This window comes from Porites lutea, chromosome 7 (genome assembly GCF_958299795.1).
Source record: "Porites lutea chromosome 7, jaPorLute2.1, whole genome shotgun sequence".
Classification (NCBI taxonomy): domain Eukaryota; kingdom Metazoa; phylum Cnidaria; class Anthozoa; order Scleractinia; family Poritidae; genus Porites; species Porites lutea.
In genome coordinates, this window is record NC_133207.1 from 32,347,052 (window position 1) to 32,369,878 (window position 22,827).

At 39.0% G+C, this 22,827-nt stretch overlaps 1 protein-coding gene across 1 annotated transcript; it reads left to right on the forward strand.

Moving 5' to 3' along the window:
- Nucleotides 1–10,587: 10,587 nt before the first annotated feature.
- On the forward strand, nucleotides 10,588–14,853 carry LOC140944284 (uncharacterized skeletal organic matrix protein 5-like). The gene is made up of 2 exons (XM_073393437.1): nucleotides 10,588–10,731; nucleotides 14,335–14,853. Exons 1-2 carry the CDS (start codon nucleotides 10,660–10,662, stop codon nucleotides 14,851–14,853), a joined length of 591 nt encoding a protein of 196 aa, XP_073249538.1. The 5' UTR covers nucleotides 10,588–10,659.
- Nucleotides 14,854–22,827: the final 7,974 nt, after the last annotated feature.

Consider the following 22,827-nt stretch of genomic DNA (forward strand, 5'->3'; position numbering starts at 1 on the left):
AGTGTGTAACATGTAAAACTTTGGTTTATCATTTGTATTTTTTTAGTTTTTTGGCATTCATTCTAACTTCCTTTTTTGTTTTGTCCACTATAAAAAATTATCATTCTATAAATATATGATATATATCTATCCTCATTGGATAGAATCGACACAAAAATCGAACAAAGCCCGTTGATAATTCAGCATTAACTCTTGATTTGCAGACATAAACGAGTGTAAAACTGGAAACCACCAATGTGACGTCGATAGTTCAGTGTGCGATAACACTAAAGGATCTTACAAGTGTGTCTGCATATGGGGTTTTTCCAAAAGTGGACATGAACATAAATGTACAGGTAAATATACCACCAAGCACTTCAAGGTATCAATTGAAATGGATACTTTAAAAATGTCTTCTTCTTTTGTTGGATTTAAGTAGGGTGAATCAGGTTGAAATGATGAAAGCATCGTCAAAATAAGAACGTATACGGCATATTATGATGCTTAACAGATCTACAGTTTGATAATTCAGCATTAACTCTTAATTTGCAGACATAAACGAGTGTGAGACAGGAAAACACAAATGTAACGCCACCAGTTCACTGTGCCAAAACACTAAAGGATCATTTAGGTGTGTTTGCAGGCAAGGGTATTACAGAAGTGGACCTGAACAGAATTGTACAGGTAAATATGCTACCGAGCACTTCAAGATATCTTAATTGAAATGGTTACTTAAACATATCTTCTTCTTTTCAGGCACGGGTTTACGTGAATCAGGCTTAACAGAAATTGTGTAATTCATTAAAAACTCTAGTTTTCTTTTCTTAGTTTGTCCATTTTTTTTCTTTTGCTTTGCTTTGAAAATAGAGATTGAATTAAAGAGATCGGAATTAACTACTTGAAGAGCGCAAAATAGCGCGACGCACTCGCTCGAGGGCCATGCGCCATGATGCGCACCGTCCTTTATGAACTGGAACGAATGACAGACTGACGCATTGTCGATGTTTTTTTTTTTTACAGGTATGATGTCAAGTTGCAAGGAAATTTATAATGAGACTTTGTGAGTACAGCATACGTGATTACTATGGTGTTAGCAACATTTTTTACTACTTTTTTCGTCTCGATATAACACACAACTTTTCTCATATCATTCAACTCAAACGGTGAAAACTAAAATAAAAATTGAAAACATGTAGGTAGAGAGCAAAATAGAACTGAAAAACGAACCAAATACTTACAAGTTCTGTGCTCTCTCTAACATACGAACAACGCAACAACTCTCACAGATCAACACACTAGTCACATGGAAAAAGAAGTCACGTGACCAGTGCTCAGGTCCTTATCAAAAAAAACCTAACAGTTTTCGGATAATTTTCATGTCCGATTTTTAAATTAGATTTGTCCCGAACATTGCGGAAAAAGATCTCGATAAAATGAAATCATGGCTTTAATAGACATAGAGGAAATCTTGCTTTATCGAACAGTTTCGCAGTTGTTATCGCGTTTATAGAAGTATGACACCACTTTTACGAAAAATTAAAGATTGGAATAAATTACTGATAAATCTGAGAAAGGTCCAAGTGTCAGAATTGTTAAAAAGGAATACGAAGAGCGTAAATTTGCTCATTAAAAGAATTTTATAATTCTAATAAAACTGATAGACTTTGAACTTGTGAGCAATCAAGGCAATAGAGTGATGAAATATGTTGTATAATTCATTTTTACCGTGCATATTTCTTAATCATATAAATTATTATATGTTAATCAGTATTATTCTAAGCTGTTTAAATTTGAGGGCCACAAGTTCATCCGTTTGACACTCTTGCTGTCACTTGTTACCTTCTTACGTAAATCCAGTTGTCATCTTATCTTACTGTGCAATAAACAATCAAGAAGGCAACACTATTCAGACTGTGTTAATTACATTTCGTCATGTCACCTAGTTTCATAAAATTTAACTGTAGCAGCAAAGGTTTCCAAATTTTTCTATAGATATTATTTAAGTGTTTTAAAGTCATAATAAGACAAGATGTTCTTCACTTCAACCTTTTTCAGGGGCCACAAGTTCAAATTTCCATCACTTCGGCTAGTGTTATGTTTGTTAGTTTTCAATAAAGTGTTTCTATTTTTAAGGTTGACACACCTCTAAGACAAATTTTGTTGTCTCATCGTCACACCATAAAGAATGGGTTTGTCCGAAATGTATTGGTAGCTTTCTACCTTTCTACACACATGGTCTATCGACATAGGATGATGAATGCGCGTACAACAGCAGTACCATGAATAATGATGTACACCTACAAGCATTAATTGAAAAGAGCCTGCAACTAAAAATCATGCAATCATATAAGTACCCGGAGCATGATATCGACATACGATGGGCTGCTGACGGTGGCCCAGAATAAAAAAGAAACCGCAAATTAAAAAAAATAAAACGCAATAAAAAAAAAGGAAAACGCAAATGAAAAAAAGAAAATGCAAATAAAAAAGAAAACGCAAATAGAAAAGAAAACGCAAAAAAGACAAAAACTTAAACAAACACGCAAACAAAAAAGGACAACACAAACAAATAAAACATATTAAAATATTAGAAAGACGGAAGTAAAAAGCAAAACGGAAGTAAACAGGAAACGCAAAGGGGCCTGAGTTCTCGCAAGCCGCCATGTTTAGTACTCTTGATACAGATGCAATGGACAGCAAAGAAGTAAGGCGATTAATTGAACATTGTTTTCACCATGGATTTCAAAACCAAGTTGTTGTTAATTTCCTTTAATAATCGACAAGCAGTCACAATGAATCCTTCAACTTTGAAACGGCGGCTTCGTGACTACGGTCTCAGCAGACGTAGCGCGGACGTTAGCGATCACGAAGTTAGGGAAATCGTGCAAAGGGAAATGTCTGGTCCCGGCGAACTTCGTGGTTACAGAGCCGTGTGGCACTAGCTAAGATTGAATCATCACATCCATGTGCCAAGAGAAAGGGCTACCAATATTCTTCGTGAGCTAAATCCAGCTGGAACAAGAGAGAGAAGTCTGACGCAGAAGGGTACAGTAAAAAATCCTTTGGTTGGAAGTTGAAAGGTCAAATAACGGCCCTAAGGTCTCTTGAATGTGTAAAAGAAAATGCTGGTTGTCCACGCCTTGTGAGAATTGATTGTAGCACCGAGAATGGAACTTTGGCAGCGTGTACAGTTACTTCAGACAAGAAGCTAATGGTCTCGCTGGTCTCTGCATATTTCCTCTACCACTGGCAGGGAGAAGTAAGAAAAAAATTCACTGATGCTCATTTCTTAATTCTCAGAACTTGTCTTTTGCATTTATAATCATATTGTAAGGATAAATTTGAAACAGATCGCACGCTTGGTCAATAAGGCATATTTAAAATAATAAAATAACTCAGGAGGAAGAAAAAGGGTGATATACTATGACTTTACTATGCCTTGTTTTAACACGGTAAAATACGGGAAACTCTCTCTGAAATATCTGGGACCTTTCTTGTGGTCTAGGCTAACAAAAGAGGAAAGTGACAAGAACAGCCTGGGTGTTTTTAAACGTTGTATAAAGAAAAGATTTAGCAAATTTAATTTCAGATGGGGGATGTAAAAACTGTCTTTTTTGCAATAGTTGAATTAATCACTTGTGCTGCTTTAGTTTAATTATTATTAATATTAATTGTTATATGTTACTAGGCAACCAGTATCTTTGTAAGTACCTTTGTATCACCTTTACATCTTATTGTACAAACTTATTTTATTATAAGCATAATGTGACCAATTAGTGTGTTTTTGGCGCTAGAACGTTTGACACCACTTAAAAAAAGGTTAAACTACTACTACTACTACTACTAATACTACTACTGATACGACTAAATTAACCATACCCAGGGACATAGATACCTGTACGCACGATACGCACGTGCGTACCTAAAACAAGCCGTGCCCAAAAAAGATGTAAAATGAATAGATAATGAAAAATGAAAAGTTAATTCTAAAAAGAAAGCAAGGTATCTAAAGATAATTATTTTAAGAGCACAGTTTGCCTCAATTCATTCAACTCTGGTTGTTTCTTTGAAATATATATTTCTTTCTAAAACAACGGACTTTTTTTCGCTCTCCACCCAATTGTCGGTTTTGAGAGAAACAAAGTAGTTCATTAATGGACCGAATCTTGAATAACATAAATATCTAGTGAAAAGATGAAAGGCGTTTTTACTAAAAACTTGCTCGGATTCCTAACCGTTTACGCACATCGATAAATCCCGGGAGCAACGACGAAGGCGACGGTGACGGCGACGGCAATGAGCCCAATACCGTAAATCCTCTATTAAGCCCTCCCCCCCTCTCAAATAAGCCCCCTCCCTCTAATAAGCCCCCCTTTTCAGGGGAAGAAAGTTAATAAGCCCTCCCTCTCTATTAAGCCCCCCTCTCCTCCCCTATTTATTCTTCAGCAATAAATGATAGACTGTATTAATTACTCACGACTGTAAAACTTCATGTGGACTGATCCGGGATGGTTTATTTACCAAATGGAAGATCGGATTTGATCCAAGTCCTCGGCTGCATGACCTAAAATGTCTTGTACTTGAGCTTTTCCACTTTGTATTCTAGTTCTTTATGGAGAACTGATACCATCGTAGTTTTTAAATTAAATAAGCCCCCCTCTCAAATAAGCCTCAAATAAGAATTGTGCGTACCCCCGAAAAAATCCTGGCTACGCCCCTGATACCATCAACATGCCAGCAGAAATTGGGACCGTAACTGGTATATCTCCACCTTGCCAACCTTCTGTGTCAGACTTCTCTCTCTTGTTCCAGCTGGATTTAGCTCTTTAATCTAATGTTTGGACTGTTTGCCTTGTTTACATGTAACATAGTTTCTTAGTAGCGAGCGAAAAAATACCAGGCTCAGTAGATTTTTTCTATTTGAGGAGAAAATGAGTTTTGATTTTTTTCCTAAATAAAGAGAATGATTTTATGTCTGTGATGGATTTTGTCAAGTTGTTCCATACTAATATTCCCTTATACTTTACTGAGTGTTTTTGGTAGTTAGTGCGTGTCTGTATTGTATGAACGTTTGAGGATGATCTTGTATTATATTTGTGAATATCTTTGTTCCGAGTAAAGAAATTGTTAAAAGATGAAGGTAAAAGTTATTATGATAGTAACAGTACATAAACAAAGCAATGGCTTCATTGTTAATGTCATCTAAAGGTAGAGTTAATAACTCTTTAAAGACTGGACTTTTATGGTCTGTAAATTTTGAAAAAGTTATTATTCTTATAATTTTCTTTTGTAGTTTCCTTATTGTTTGATATATCTTCTTGAAATATTTGCCGTTAGAACTATGTTATCAAAAGCTCTTAGAGCCGTTTTTATTCACTGCCACAGTAATTTCGCTTATACAGTACTCTGTACATAATTCGCGATCCCAGATCGCGCACAATTACGGCAGCCACAAGCGAAAGATGTAGTCCATGTAGAGCATAGCATAGTTTTGACTTCAAAAATAACGGTGGGTCAATGCAGTGTGCTCCTTTGTGGACGTAGTAAAAAGCTCCAAAGCATTGTAGAAGCGAGTTAACCACTAAAATAAGGTCACTAAAGAGCTTGATTTTCAATATTTACTTGCCGGTTGTCAAGAGCCGGGAACTCTGCTCTGCTCTGATTGGATATTACTAAGAAGGCGTGAAAAATGTTCCGCGAAAGCTCTTTCTATAAATAAATTTTCGTGGGAAAGGGTTGACTCCGTTTCCATTTCTCCTCGGCCTAGCACTCCTTCCGCTTGGTCGCAGTCCAGGTTTGCTCACTATTGAGAGGCGTTGGTATGCGGAATTGGAAACACTGGTGGATGGAGCCTTTCCCGGCCAAAACAAGAACAGCAAAATTCTGTTTGGCAGTATTTAATATCTGGCTGACAGTCAAACGCATATCTCCGGCAGGTTACAGAGACTTGACCATCTTCTCAGTGAACTTTTGCTTCATGGCATGGGATTCTGATTTTGGCAGGCGATGTAAACATCGATATGATCAAACAACAAACATTTGATGTCAAGAGGTACACTGAAATGCCCTCGGATCACTGAACCTGAAGCAAGTCGTCACCAAAGCAACAAGAACTACGAAGTCCAGTCAAACGCTTGTTGATCACGTTATTACCAATCTTCCTAGACGCGTTACACATATTGATGTTCTCCCATGTACACTCGTTAACGATCACGACGCGTCATATGTTTTTTTTTAATCAATATTTATCCAGGGGCCTCCAATTTAGCAGAGCTAGTCAGATGGAGCCCTAACACAACACAAAAACAAAGACATTAAAACTAGAGAATTAATTAAGTTACAAAGGCAACATGTACTGCAGGCGTTACTGTTTAAAATGGCGCTTTAGCTTGATTTTAAATTCTCCGAGGGTCACTACTTGACTAATGATACTCGGTAGGGTGTTGTAGGTCCGAGCACCGGTTATTCTGAAGCTACCTTGGTATTTAGTATTTTTTGCGAAGGGAGGGCGCAGCAAATAACGGCTTCCGGTGTTATCGCCATGGAAAAGGTGCGCGTGCCTAAACTCTGCCAGTAAGTACGAAGGCGCTATTCCGTGAAGACACTTATGGACTAAGACGCATTTAAGATAATTTCTGTGTGCTTGTAGGCTGGGCCAGCCAAGTGTTGATTTTAACTCCTCAGCCCCGATAGATCGACCTATAATAATATATGCGGCGCGTCTATCTAGCTTATCTAGATATTAAGCTTTGCCCCCAACCCCACAGCTGTCCCAGACAGGCGAACATTAATCGAACAATGGCAAGACTATATTATTGGAGAGCATTTCAAAAGTTGGCTTGGAAAGAACCTTACGTACTCGACGCAGAATAGGCTAGACGAGATCTTATTACTCATATATTCTATGTGGTCCTTCCAAGATAAGGTGTTGTTTAGGACCCCAAGATATTTAAACTTGTTAACTCTTTCTAAAAGCGTGTTACTGATTTCTATTACTGGATCGTCAGCCTCCGCGGTGCTCTGATGAGTACCAACAAGCATAATCAAGATTAAGTATTAGAAAATTAGCTTGAAAGCAGCTTAGGACGTAAGTTAGGCCACTAGTTAACTGAGCTTGAATTTCACTGACTGACTTGATTGCAAAATAGACAAGTGTATCGTCAGCATGGTAAAGCTCGACGCTACAGCCAGAGGTAAGTCATTTATGTAGATGGTCTAGATGATAAATAATAAAGGGCCAAGTACGCTACCCTAGGGGACCCCAAAAGATATAAGCTGGGGCTCAGAGAAGACCCCATTAGTGCAAACACTTTGGGTGCGCATGGTTAAATAGGACCTAAACCATTGGACAGCAGAGCGATTCATTCCTAGTGAACTTAACTTATCTAACATGATGCTACGATCTAAGGTGTCAAAGGCCTTACTTAGGTCTAAAAATATAAGGCCAGTTAATAGTCCTTTGTTAATGTTTTCCAGCAAAGTGTTTGTCACGTGTGATGCACAGTCAATGCGCTTGTCATCCGTTTCACTCCAAGATACAAGGTTATTAGGTACGAAAAATAGTTCAGGGACGATTTCACTCAACTTCTTTTAAAGTAGTTTATGCTTTAATTAGAGGATCCTAACGAACAAGTAATCGCGTTCAATACTCTTATTTCGGACTGTTTAGAGTGACATACACCCTTAAAGCGTGTGAGGGTGACAGACAACCTGCGCTCTGGTTGAATGATCCGAACATTCGAACGCTGCAGGAGGCACCCAAGCGTTATCATAGGGAAGCACACACACCCCCTCACAGTGAGGCTGTGTGGGATATCTTCCAAGACTCCCTTAACAGTCTTAAGAAACTGATTGGGAAAGCAAAGAGAAGGTTTATGACCAATGCACTCTCGTCTAAGCGGCATAAGGAAGTATGGAAGACGATCCATTGCATACTTCACCCTAGCCATCAATCAATAACTGTCTATCCCGATGAATTGGATGAGCACTTTGCTTTTGCAGCTGAGCGTGTCGATGCCTCAGTGGCAGTTGATAAGGAGGAGCTGCATACGCGTATTAATGCGCTTGCGCATGACCCTGATACGTCCTTTGGTCTGAAGAGTGTTACCTATCATGAAGTTATTCGGGAGAGCAAAGCGCTGTGGTCCGACTGCCCTACTGGTCCGGATAACATTCCAACCAAATTCATCAAGCTAGTTTCAGACCATTAAGCATCGCCTTTAACGCATATCTTAAACACGTGCATTTCGAAACTGGACTTTCCAACTCTTTGGAAGGTTGCACGCATTAGTCCATTCCGAAGGTAAGCGAACCCCATGCAGGCAAACGACGATTTTCGCCCTGTTTTCATTTTGCCTGTGTTATCAAAGGTTTATGAAAGACTGTCTTGACGTCAAATGGTGGATTTTCTCACGGAAACTGCTGCGCTTCAGCCAAACGTAAGTGCATATCGCAAAAGCCACTCAACTACAACTACTTTGCTTGCAATAAGAGATGATGTCCCCAAGGCAATGTACAGAGGTGAGGTCACCGTTGCAATTATGGAGGACTTTTCTAAAGCTTTTGATACAGTTGTGTATGAGACATTTCTGTTCGAATTGCGTAAGCTAGGGTTTTCCAAGTCCTCTCTACATTAGATTGTGAGTTATTTGACTGATCGAACGCAGTACGTCCAAATCGATGATCTCTGGTCGGAGCGCATAAATGTGTCTTTTGGGGTACCTCAGGGATTCATTTTGCGTCCCCTCTTATTCAACCTTTATGTCAACGACTTGACTGACGTACTCCCAACCGAAGTAAATTGCCATCAATATGGGAACGATATTACGATTTATAGTCACTCTAAGCCATCTGAGCTTCAGAGTTGTCAGGCGGAGATGCAGGTTGCGCTGGACAAGCTGTCTACCTGGTCATCCCGATGTAACTTGGCTCTCCATTCTAAAAAGACCAAAGTAATGCTTCTTTCAGCTCCCCAGATGTCAAGAACTCATGGGCTAGAGGGCACTCCTTCCATCTCTGGAAAGGGTCTCGAGCGAGTTTCAACTTTCCGCCTACTTGGTACGGAAGTGCACGAAATTGTCAACTGGAAAAGAGAGAGAAACTCCAAGATCTCAAGTTGTTACAGAACTTTGTCTGTACTGAAGAAGTTGAAATACCGTGCCCCGTATAATGCCAGAAAACACTTGGCAGAGTGTCTTATTTTGTCAAAGATCGATTATAATGACATTGTCAGTGATACTATAGCAGATTATCTTGTTAAGAGACTTCAGCGAGTACAGTTAGCGGCTGCTAAGCTGTCTACCTGGTCATCCAGATGTAACCTGACGCTCAACCCTAAAAGGACTAAAGTATGATGCTTCTTTCAACTCCCCAGATGTCACGAATTCATGGACTAGACGGACACTCCATCAATCTCTGCGCAAATGGAAAGGGTCTCGAGCGAGTTTCAACGTTCCGGTTAGCGGCTGCTAGTTTTGTTTTAGGACGCTACGCAACTAAGCTTGATTTACTTTATTAAATACGTTCATATACTCCCGTATTCCCCTCGAAAACCATACCCGATTCGAGACAAAATGGGCAAAGTCTATACCCATTTTCAGACCAAAAATGGCGGAAAAACCATACTCTTTGGAGCGGCACATACCTATATGGCTATATACCCTCCCGCGGATAACTGTGGGCCCATGTGGGTTAAAGTGGATAAGGTGACTCCGCTGTTTTTTATTAAAAAATTAATAAGGGCTGCAGAGTTGCTAGCCAGGAAATGCGGTGCTCTTCCGATTAAATTGTATTTATTCGCGAGAGCGCTTTTTAATTTTTTTTTTTTTAGGGCGGCGCTCTTTCAAGCAACTAAGGTTTTCATTTCATTTGAGGACCTTATTACTCTTGTGGTTCATCTGCATTACATTTGAAAACTTTTACATTTGCTGTCAGTTATCACATTTCTGGCTTCAACGGCCTAACTATCCTTTCTACTGCGTTTGGAGCGGATACATATAATTCTTTTTTAGGCCGCACCACCCGATTCAAACAACCTTCGCTGCATTCGGCTGGTGCTAATTTTGTAACCGTGCGTCTGTCGAGGTATATCAATAGTCCAGTTTCGAGTTCGCTATGACCGCTGAATTAAAGAAGTGAAGACGCATTTTTTACAGGCTTAGCCTCAATCTGAAGTAATATATTCACAAATTCCAACGAGAAAAAGACCTATTTATTACTCTGTCTATTGTGCATATTCAAATTTTAAACACTTAGTAATACTTGCCGGAATTTCTGAATATTTTACTTTACGTTGAGGCTAACCCTGTATAAATGTGCCATTAATGTTTGTATTCAGCGGTAATTTTTAATTCGAAACTGGACTATTGTTCATTAAGTTTTTCTTTGTTGTAAGGTCGACATTGCTCCATACCAAATGTCAGTTTTGTCCGCGACGTGTGAAAGATTGTCATATTCTTGTTTATACTTATTCTTTTTATGTCTCTAAATCCAATCGTTTATTGCATCTGATTGAATGTGAGGACGGTCACTTACTAAAACATGCAGAGAAAACAAATCTTGCTTGATTTCATGCAGTGCCTCAAAAATATATCATTATATAAATATCTATTTACTAGGAAACGTGAAAACAAAGCCTATTTCCTGAATGTGGAGTCTAAACTAATTCCTGTGTACTGTCACATGGAAGCTGCTGAGCTTGGAGCATGCGGAGGAGGTGGATGGACGCTCGTCATGAAGACCGATGGCAAAAAGGTAGCAGCAGCAGCGATGCAACAATTTTTGCCCCCGCAGGGATTTCGCCCAGAAGGCGAAATCCCGAGGAGGCACTCTAGTAACTCGCGCGTATATTAAGGAAAGTACTTACAGTTGGAATATACAGTCAGCATGCCAGAAAAAATCTCGACTTGCTTGAACAGGGGCCGCGAGGAATCGGTGGGTAATGATGACGTTTCCATTGTTTGCGCCCGCAAGTACGAAATGGTTAGGATGACGTAAAGACAGAAAATTGCGAGGGGACCGGTTAGGTAGATTTTGTGACATCTATTCTGCAGTCATACTTCGATACTCTTTTGCGTTACGTATTATCAGTGACATTTTGTGTAGCCGTTGTTTTGGAAGTTATGGACCAAAAGTCACTCGTTAAGCGCAGATAAGTTCTAAGGTGCGTATAACTGTGTATATATATGGAGAGTTTGCCAGACACGAGTTCACAATTTTTTGTTTGGAAACCTTGCCAGACACTCTTTTTCTCGCTTTGACCGCAATAAGACTCAGCCCCAAACAAGCAAGACGAGTGAACAAGGGCTAGCTTATCACTAGCAGAACGATGGACGATTACAAAAAATTCGCCGACAATCAAATTCTGTGCTGACGTATTCCCTGCTCACAGATGTCCTTCCGCTATAAAGTTTAAAATAAGACTAGAATGCGTGACTGTGAACTGATCAAAGGTCCTTTTAATTTCTAAGGCTTCCTTTCCGGCAAATAAAATGAACTGAATGTAAAAAGTGAAAGAGAAATAGCCAAAAAATCAACTTCTAATTAAATCTTTTCTTATGGTTTAGAATAAACTATTCTCGAAACTGAGAATGTTTTGATCAAAGCTGTGTAAATCGAACTGAAACTGTGCATGGAACCTTGCGTTTCCTGTATTTATCTCACCTATTATATATTGAATATGTGTGAAAATCTTCATTATGAATCGGTATATTTCAAAGAGCTACACAACGAGCAAGAATACCATTGACCGACAATATACAGAACGGGGGCAGCTGTAGAGTCAACTATCACTAGTAGTATTCATTGATAATATATTGCCCGAGTTCATGATTGGTTCCAATCCCTCGACTAATTCTTCATAACCATCCGCCGTTTACCATATTTGGAAGATGTAGGACTGAATATACATGATCGATTCTATGGTATATTGCCTATTATTAAAAACTGACTAATTGGGTAATGCAATTCTAGTGCACTGATTGGCTTAGCCATTATGGTATATGAGCCATTAGTATATACACACTCAGTGATTTTGGTGAGTTAAGCAATCTGATTGGTTCGCTATCTCGGACTATTCAACAATATTCACCTCCTAGCGAGTGGATAATGTGTGAGCTCCGTTTTTTTCCCATTTTCTTAGAGAAAGATCTTTTAAAAGTCGACAAAATCCTAGGGTTGACTTTTTTTCAGGCAAGAAAAACACACGGGAGCTTTTTTTCTGGCTGAAATTTTCGAAAAGGTAAGTTTGGATCCCTACAAGTTAAGGATCACTAGACTTTCAGCTAGGAAATCCGAACTGATGAAGAATTTTTAGGGGATAAAAATATGCCTATATCTACCGTTTAAATACAAAATACGTTTAACGATGCCATGTTTAAGTGATTTTGAACTATATTCTCGTTGGGTGCCGCTGAAGAATGCTACATGAAGACGACGTCTTACCTCGAGGAACCGAATCGCCATTTTTACCAGCACTTTATGCGAAGAACGACACCACAAACCTTTTCGGCTATAAACTTTGCGAGTCAACAGAAAACAACAAAGCACTTCTTTTCTTCTCAGATAAGGAAACAATTCAAACTTTTAGAGGTCCCATTTAAGTCATTACGCTGTTGTTTGCGAAGTGATAAGGTTGTGAATTCCCATGTTTGAAAATTTTACAAAGATCTATTTTTAAACTGTCGCGTGTCTAGCAGACCTGATCTGTCAATCAAATCGTACTTTTTGATGGTTTCCTCTCTGATTTTGTTGAGATCACTTCGTGTGTATATACTAAAATAATTATCCTTTTCAATCTCGGTGAATAGTGGCTTTAGGAATATTTACCTCGCCACTTCGTGTCTCGGTAAATATTTTGCCACTATTCAACTCGATTCCAAAGAATAATTGTTAATTATACCATGCTCTACAAATATGGTAACTGTACGCGTCTGCTCAAAATTAAAAACAAGCTGAAAATCGGTTGTTTTTACAAATAAAGTTGGGAAGAATTCTTGATACTGTTTTGTGGGCGTTCTTGATAAAACAATTATTCTAGTCGCCCTTGTTGGATATGAGATGATTATAGCCATCTCGGCGCTACGCGCCTCGTTGGCTAATCCACCATTTCATATCCAACGCGCACTCGTGGAATAATTGTTAAATGACCCATCGATCAACCTCGAGCAGTTTCCTTTAAACTATTTTTTGCTAAAATTGCGACCGAGAATTGCTAGCAAATCAGTTTTGCGACAGATTGCAATCTTGGACATAAGTGAACAGCGGAGCTGGTTTTAGGAAAGTAACTAAACAGCTTTTAAACAATTAGCTGAAAGGAAGTGAACATACCGTCAGCTTTTGGCTGGGGGTACAGGTATTGAAATATCAAATTTGGAAATTGCCAATCCATACTGGACCGCACGGTATGGGAGTCTGTTGTGTAAACCATTCCGGCTCATGTTTAAAATTAGCTTTTAGGTAAATTTTAAGCTTTGGTATGAAGGGGGCAAAGGGCTTGATCTCAATCCAGTGCAATCCTTAGGCCAGTTTTTTTAATAGCGCACGAACAAAACTTTTTTTTTCTGAAAGGTTGATAGTTTCAGATGAATTGTTAGTTTTACAATGAAGGAGCAGAATTCTTGTACGGAAATTGATTTTATTTAATTTTTACCCTTTGGCATATTTCAATCCCTAATAATGTCAGTCAGTGCCCAAAAGTGGGCGATCCGAGATAGCCCGTGAGGAGAATCTTGTGTGCCGCTCGCAAAAATGTTACCGCGAAGGTTTCTTACAAGAGTAGGGCTTTACTGACAAACCATGAGACTAATTTGGCTCGATTTTGGCTGAGTTCCTTTTTATTTGCGTTTTTATGAATTGAGGTCCATAAAAACGCGAAAAAGAACCCGGCAGCTCAGTATCCATTCCTCTTGACCGAAGATTTGGCAAATCAAGGATTTATTACATGGCCAAAAAGGAAATTGTTTCTCGCACAGACAACAGGATTCTTTTCATCTTGACGGGTCGTAAAACGGCCAGTCATATAATGTAGCCTCTTCACACTGGCTCATTAGTACACCGAGACGGGCGGCCATTGACCATCATCACAGCGAAATGTTTAGAGGAATCTCGCCATGTCACGTCATTTACCTGGCTGGGGTATTTTCTTACATTATTTTAATTCTTACCCGGGTTTGGTTGTCTTAGCCTAGATATTCTCAAAACTACTTGGGGAGGGGGAGGAGGTTGGATGTAGTTGACCCCCAGCGCCCAGAAGGCCAAATTGGATAGTCTTACAAACTTTTGGAGCAGAATGTGACTGCTGTGATGTCATGTGAAAACAGTTTGTTAATTGACGATATATCATTCTTTATCTGTTAGAATACCTTTCATTACGATTCAAAATTGTGGACCGACAAGATGGACCATTATCCCTCTGCGGGAAAGACCCTGCTTGATCATCAAGAAACAAAATTACCCACCTACTGGAGCACACCATTCACTAAGATCTGCCTCGCTATGAAGATCGGCAATCAAGTTAATTCGATCGTCATCAACAAACAAGCCAACTCCTTACGCTCCTTGATCGCTGACGGAATCTACCGTTCGACGTCACTGGGTCGTCACACCTGGAAGCAGCTGATTGGCCAACAGGCATCGCTGCAGAGATATTGTAACAAAGAAGGGTTCAATTCTCAGACGTTCCAAGAGCGAGGCAGAGCAAGAATAGGTATCATAAGTAACGAACAAAACCAGTGTAATTCCCCTGATTCCAGCATTGGGTTTGGTACTGGTGGTTATCCTTATGATGACAACACCTGTGGAAACATGGCCGAGCAGTTTCAACCAGACAATGGTAGCAAAAACATTAAAGCGATGGGCTACATCCTGGTGCAATGAGTATACACATGCAACGTCAAAAATACCTCATGTTTCACTTCATAGTCAATGATCAGTGTCCTTTACAACGCTAAATAGAAACTGTTGTTTAAGTGAAGGCTTAATTCTTGCGTGGACAAATATTATGTGGAAATTAAATAGAATAAACGCATTGCTCAAGACAACACCTTTTTGTTCTGATTTCCTCTGTCTCAATCATTCATTTATATTTTTTCCAAGATACGTCTCTCTCCAGGGAACAGTCCTGGAATTTTTTATCAATAGCCCTTTGATGCATCCCCACAACCCCCTTCCCCGGCTACCAGCGCCAAAAATTACACACGCACACACACTCCATGACACAAACCCAACACTTTCTGGCACAACACAGCTGGAAAAAACGCACTTAATCAAAACAGCGCCACGCGAATTCTCCTTGACATCTTTTAAATCGAAAAGCAATAAGCGCCGCGGCGCTCTTTCTAAAATTCAATGTTTTACTGCATTTAATCGAAAGCGCGCCGACCTCAAGTAAGAGTCGCACAGGAGAAGAAGAAAAATAAATAAACGCCTCGGCACTCTTTCGAATAAACATATTTTTCTCCTGCATTCAACCCATTCAAGCGAGAGTGCCGCATTTCCCAATAATGTAGCAGCGCTTATTAAGTTTTGCTAATCAGACCTTTTAATATGTTGATTACCATTGCTGATGTAAGCTTGAAGCATATTGATATAAGTTTAAAACCCGTCTTTAGAAGAAATGAAAGTTCAAAACAAAACAAGGTTTGAACTTTCATTTCTTCTTAGCAGTATGGTATTTAAATAAGTGTGATGAAAGTGATAATAAAGTATCTCCATAACTAACTTTAAATTTTATTTATCGTAGAGTACGTACGTGATACTTCCATTAACTGAGTCTGCAAGGCTGCGAATTAAACTTCAGTCAGTAAAGTTCGCGCAAACCAAATTGTAAAAAAATCGGATCGAAATTTGGAAAGAGCGCTGCGGTGCTTATTGATTTTGCTAGTTAAAGATGCCAAGGTGATTTGAGGGCGGGCTTTTTCGATTAAATGTAATACAACAACAACATAAGCTTTATTTGCATTACTATATATTTACAGTATTGAAAAAGCTTTAAGATAAAGTTACAATTTACACTAATGATCGATACAATGCAATAATGATTAAAATGGCCAATCAAGTGTCATCAGTCAGTGATTTGATAACAAATTATCAATACGTAAATCATTACCTAATGAAATAAATTTTAAGAAATGTGAATTTACAGAACAATTCTGTGATTTCATCAATTTAATTATTAATTCTGTGCAAGATAGCTGATTAAAATCAACAAAATTATGTTGGATTTGACTGTAGAATTTTTCCCTTGGGACTGATTACATTGGACAATGTAAGAGAAAATGAAATTCGTCTTCAATGATACCAGAGTTACAAACAGGGCAGAATCTATCGTTGTGGGGAGTTTGATTATATCTTCCAGTTTCAATCATGAGTTTGTGGTTATTTATACGAATTTTCATTAAGTCTTTCCTTTTGGTTGAATTGCTGGTTAAGTCTAGATAACTTGAAATTTTAAAATCATGTTTAAATATGCTGTAAAATTGTAGTTTCTTAGAACGATTGTATGTTGCCAATATGTAATATTTTTTGTTTTATATTGTATTTATATATATATAATGGTTGATCTTAGCTTCACTTAAATTATTAGGATCAAAATCGGGCAGGTTAAGATATTCAGATATTTTGACAAGATTATGGTAAAAGCTATTTTTACCATTATAGTGAAGCTCTCGGAGGTACGAAAGGCTTGTTTAACAATAGTATCCTCGTTTTTACGCAGAAGATACAATATGAAATAAGGAATGTTTTTGTAGATATTAATAATTAATGGCAATCGTCCTAATTCACTTCTACTTGCAACATTTGAAGCTTTATTGCTTATTTCTCTTTGAGACACGGGATCGCACGTCCATTGACTCGACGACTATGCTATGTTGATGAGCCCCAGTAAGGGTGAAACAGGTGTAAATGGCTGCCACTGCCCGGGTGATATAGTTGTGCGCATACGTAAGGTACTGGCCCTACCGCGGAGTTGACACGTGTGCCTCAGTCTTGAAATTGGTATTGAAATCGATTTTGGTTCGAGTTAGCGCGAGATTCGAGTTAGCGAGGGTTGGAGTTATCGGGAGTCGACTGTATCAGCGGGAGAGTAAAATAATAAAGTTTTCTGGGGGTGTATAATTTTTGAGAAAACTCGCGAGAAAAACTTCAAGATGAATTTTGTCCTCGTCCTCCAATCTAAAGCTCTCTAACAACATTATTTACGACTCACCATGCACACGACATCTTCTAATGCACTAATCCACATCAACTCTTGTTTCGTACTTAGTTCCTCTGAAGTGCACATGTTCAGCGGACAAACGCCTGCAGCCTCTTTCACGAGGCGCGCACGTGCAATTCATAGCGCTAATAAAGTCTTGCAGACCATTTAAATTCCCGATTGTTGTCACCTCGGAAGGAGAAGCGATGCAGAGGTTTGTGCCTAGGCAGACCTGTTTTAGGGAAAAAGTGATGGGTGGGACAAGGTGAGTGTTTTTTTTTTTTTTTCATAACAACAACAACAGCTTCATTTGTACTGAACGTATTTTTTACAACTGATTACCAGGAGCTGGCCCCTGACAGAAGTAATACTAACAATAATGATGATGATGATTAAGGATAATAAGAAGAACAAGAACAAGAACAAGACGAAGAGTACGAGTTGTCCGAAATAAACAAAAAAGGTGTCTAGAATAATAGGGTAGCAGTACGGAAGAGTTAAGCAAACAGTAATAAGTGGAGTCTGAGATTTAGTATCGACGGATTCGTCCTGTTCGCTGACCTTGGCGCTGAAGGAGCCGCAGCGGCGTCACCTGGGGGTGAAGAGGTCCGTCTCTCTCTCTGGATTTGTAGGCCACGAGCAAGTTATCGGTAGTAATGGAGGGGGAAGGGTTTCATTTCTAAACTTTCCTTTCTTCCATTCCTTCTCCTCATCCCATCCTCACATTTGAGAGACTTTGCTTGCACATAGACCCCTCAAAACCATGGAATTTGGAATTAGAAAAGGCTGGAGAAATCGCATTGAGGCTGCCGGAGTTGCCAAACGACTACTTAAGATTACAGGACCGTAGCAATAGGCAGACTGCAAAGCATTCGCTTTTTTACTTTGATCGCTGCTCACAAAGCACGAATAGCTCAATGCGTGGCGGATTCTGGCGCGTTAAGCGTGCGATTTTATCACGCGTGTGACGCATGTGCGTGACCTCCTCCACCTTTCGTTCGAAACTAAAACTAATTCCAAACACCATTGCTTCGCACGCTAACTCTATAATTTTCCCCAGGATCGAAGCCTGTGAGAAGCTTCTATTTTTTTTGTCTAGAATTAGCTTTAAGCTAAGCTGAATGTACAACGTCCATTACTCGACCTGTTCCTTTTCCATTTTAAATCTCGTTTCGCTTCCATGAGTCTCGTTCTGTAGGTTGTCACCTGGAATTTCTGACCACTTCCTGCAAAGAATAACATAATAAGGATAACAATTTATGCATGGTGTTTGAAGCATTAATTAAAATGGACCACAAAGCTAATAGCTTAGAATAGTACAACGACTTGAAGGCACGTTCGTCTTGAAATGAACATTTTGTCACGTTCATACTTATTCAGGATCTTACGTACAGTAGTTTGTTAGTGTCAAGTGGCCCTTTAAAGCTTAAACATGTTTTTATTAACGACTTAACTGCAATCAACTTAAAATTGATATTGATTTTTGTTATTGTTTGCTCTAACACAGTTTCCTTTCCCTCGTACAGTTAATAACTACTCAACGCTTGAAGTTCCCAGTTTAGTTAAGACTCGATAAAAATGTTGCATACTTCCTCTTTAAATTCAACTGTCTTTTCTTTCAGCTCTTTTTTTTATCAAATGATTTAACTAACTCAGGTTACTACATTTGACACAAATGTAAAATTTACGGTGACACTTAAATTGTTTTGACATTTAATTTGTAGCGGAGTATAGTTAAGATTGAAATACTTTTTATTCTTCCTGCGACCTTGGCTTTACAATCCAGGGATACGTGAACAGAAAACAAATTTGTCAATCAACACTTTCTTTTATGTGAAATATGTGCTTAATATCAAGTGTTTCGATGCCTAAAGTCCTAGCGCTGAAGCATTTTTCAGTTTTCCAAGAATTGAAATGATATTGTCTTAAGTAATTCACTTCGTAATATCCGGGCATCTCTTGACGCTGTCACCCTATTTTGCAATCAATTCAAAGGTGACAGACCATAAACGATTATTTCCTGTATAACTGGAGTTAGACCTCCAGACTAGACTATCGCCTTGTATGAAGTAGTTCCCAAACAAGCAATTTATGTGCCTCCCTGATCATTTAAGTGGAACAGGTATAGGCTGAGTTGTGTCAAATGTAAACAAGATGGCTTGATCATGCGTAATCAATGCCATCCAACTAATTATCTCTAGACCTTCTTCGATCGAGTAGCATTTTTAGTCCCCGAAATAACCAGGCACCTCATCGGCGTTATTATGTGCGACAAGTGATTTGTCTGCTCGTTCACTACAACAAGAAAACAATCTGAAAGTCCAAAGGCACTATGTTCGGTCCCAGTTAGCAATATAAGAGTGGCTTACCTGTGTACACTTTTTCTGTTACCCTGTGGCACACCCCTCTCACCATCTTTTCTTGCTGGAGCCAGAGGCCCATGGCACTGTCGGACAGTGACTTGGGTCGGCTACCTAGATACAGGAGAATAGCTAAGTCTCTAAACTTTTCAAGGAAACTGAAAATACCATGCTGCCACAACACCCGCTGACTTGTTTTGCTGTGTGGTGGGGAAAGGGAGAGGTTATCGGGGGGTGGGGGGGGGGGGGGGGGGGGCGGGAGGGACTCAAATCAATTACAAAGTGAATATCTTCCACCTGGACAGCATTTATTCCACTTTCGGGCCCCGTCCACAAGTATCCGGATATTTTTAAAAAGGAGATTTTATCTCCCTTTTACGTCCGTCCACAAGTAAACGGCGTTTTCGGACACCATGAAAAGCAGGTTTTCGAAAACGGTTCCTAGACTAGAGGTTTTTGCAAACGCCGGTTCTCATTTACATGTGGAAGGTCAAAACCCGGCAAACGCTTTCGAATACAATGATGTCAAACATCATATACTCCTAACCTTTATGCATGCTCTGTCGTATTTCATTTTTATGCTCTTATCGTATTTCATCGTCGGGAGAAAACGATCCAAATACACTTCATGTGGACGCGTATTTTTTGGAAAACCGATAAACTTATCTCCGTTTTCAAAAATATCTGGATACGTGTGGATATTTTAAAACTAAACATAGCAGGAACTTTTCCTCTTTCTTATTGATTTAAGGCTTTTAGTAGATTTTAAAGCTCCTCCAATTTTTCGACGCAAACTACTACGAAAATCGTGCGAAGCTATCGTGAAACTATAAAACAAAAGAAGCAAGGCTGATTTTATAGTCGTGAATATATATATATTTTTACCAATATTTCGGAAGGCACGGCCTTCCTTCTTCAGCGTCTTCATATAATGAAGAGGTTAACAATTTGACGTTACAATTTGAAAATTAAAGAATAGCGTGCAATATGATACTACAAAAACACGAGAAAATTTAAATGAGAAAAAAGTGAACGTTGAAAACAAAAACCGTTGAAGTAGTGATTGGAAAGAAATTTGAAATGTAAAAATAAGAAATGTAAAATAGTATAAATAAATGATAACAAATAGAAGAAATAAAGACTGTATTACATTTCATATTTCTTATACCCAATAGTTCAAAAGTTTTATCTCTCTCAATGAGGTATGCTTCTCTAGCTTTTCGCCAAATTAAAGAACGGGTAAATATAGGGCTGTAAACAATTCGGCTTTCCCTTCGTCAAATTTTTATGGTGTAGGCGGTAAATTCTCTGCGCTCCACGCGCTCCTTAAAAACCAATCCTTTGTCTACTTTATTCGTCAAGAGGGCAGAGATCATGTATAGAGGCGTGAAGCCACACAAAAATACAGACGTCATTACAAACCTCTACAACTTGTTGTTTTATTATCAATGTTTTGTAACCAACAAAGAAAGGGAAAAATGTCGAGAGAAGGAGTTGGTTTATTCAAAACTGAAGACAAATTTTAAAATCAACTAATGGTATTTGCTCTCACGACCCTTTGGGCTTTGCAGTTAAAAAGTTCTCTTCTTAAATTAAGATGCGAAAACCCCACGACTAAAGAACCTGGATTTTTCCAAGTTAGCCTAAACAGGCTCTTATATAAATGGTAGTTAAGGGTATTTAGGTTCTTAAATAGGTTCTTATTTTCTGAAGAAAAAAAAATACAATATAGCTAAGAATGTAAACATTGGCATTTACATTGCGGTTGTAGTGATAAGGTATTTAAGTCTCCCAGGAAGTTCCAATAGGATTCGGAATGTTTGCTTATCTTTTCTGCCCACGGGTAAATAATTTTACATGGATTTTTGAAAATAGGAACCTGTTCAAATTTTAGGCTAAACAGGTTCTTATATTGAGGGGGCTTAACTGGCGAAGTTTAGCCTGACAGGTTCTTAAACTGAATCCAGGTTCTTAGTCGCGGGGTTTTACTGTAGTGGATTAAAACTGTCGAATTTTCCATCATTTCTCTAATATCTTTGCCATTTACCTCGAGGTATTTTCTCCAGCTCTGATCAGCCATTACGTCAAATTAAGAAATCATATCTTTTCTGCCAAGTTTAAAAGTATTTAGTTTATTCACGAGCGAAACTTGCTTTGACCTTAATGGCGGCCATTGTTCTTTTCGTTCATCTGAAAAATATGTAGACACTCTGGTTACATTTAATAGCGTAAAGTTGTTAGCGCGTCTTATGTCCTCCCTCAATGTTCGTCAGCCCATCAATTCGCAACAGCCATTAAACATCGGTTCCACTGAAACACCCTTCGAGCTGTAAGTTCAATTTGTCACCACTGCTATAGACCCTGACAGGGTTTTTAAACTATTGATTCGGACTAGTTAGCGAAAATCTACCAAGACCAGTGGAAAGAAAGCCTAACATTATTTACGTTCCCGAGTTTAAAAGTGTTTTCATCGCTGAGAAAAGAAAGACTGCGTTCAGTTTCTCCCGCAAATTAGCGTAAACTAATGATCGAAGGATCCGTATACAATAAACCTTACTAAGTAAGTGCCCATCTTAGGGATGTATGTCTTAAAGGAAGTCAACGAAATTGACTGAGGAAGGGCAGGCACTGAATCTTTCCCTTCTGTTTTGTAAGTAGCGAGATTTGACTGTAAATGAAAGCGGCTGTTGTCCGATAAAGGGAAACTTTCAGATAACACATATAAATCTAGAGCCATGCTCAACGAAGAGCGTTTGTTTTCTCCACCCGAAGCACTAAAAACGAAGAAGATAAGAAACAAGCAACGGTGGCGCAGTGGTGAAAGCACTCGCCTCTGGATTCAAATCCTGGCGTCGACGCCATATGTGGGTTGAGTTTGCTGTTGGTTCTCTCCTTTGCTCCGAGGGGTTTATCTCCGGGCACTCCGGTTTTCCCCTCTCCTTAAAAACCCAACACTTCCAAAATCCAATTCGATCTTGAACGCACAGACACATTTAAACACGTGCCTCGCCGGTAAACTAAAAATTACAATTTACCAAGAACAAGTTACAAATTTACAAAACCCAAACCTGGACTGAAAAACTGCAAATCCTCTGTCCCTGCGGTTATGCGAAAAACGAAGATCGCAGTCAACCCAAACACAACCAGAGACATACTCTTGAAGTGCGCACGAACCTGCAGACTGAACTGGTGTCGCCTGTTGAAGATGACTAATATATACCCATTTTACTGGTAGACTACAGTAAGCTGGCCCTTATTTTTTTCTTTTTTCTTTTTGTGTCTTGTGTTGGGACA

Bases quoted from the DNA above. Each gene is read 5' to 3' on its own strand.
- LOC140944284 (XM_073393437.1), top strand. From the start codon at position 10,660: ATGGAAGCTGCTGAGCTTGGAGCATGCGGAGGAGGTGGATGGACGCTC. The intron at 10,732-14,334 runs GTAGCAGCAGCA...TTTATCTGTTAG, and splicing joins TGAAGACCGATGGCAAAAAG to AATACCTTTCATTACGATTC.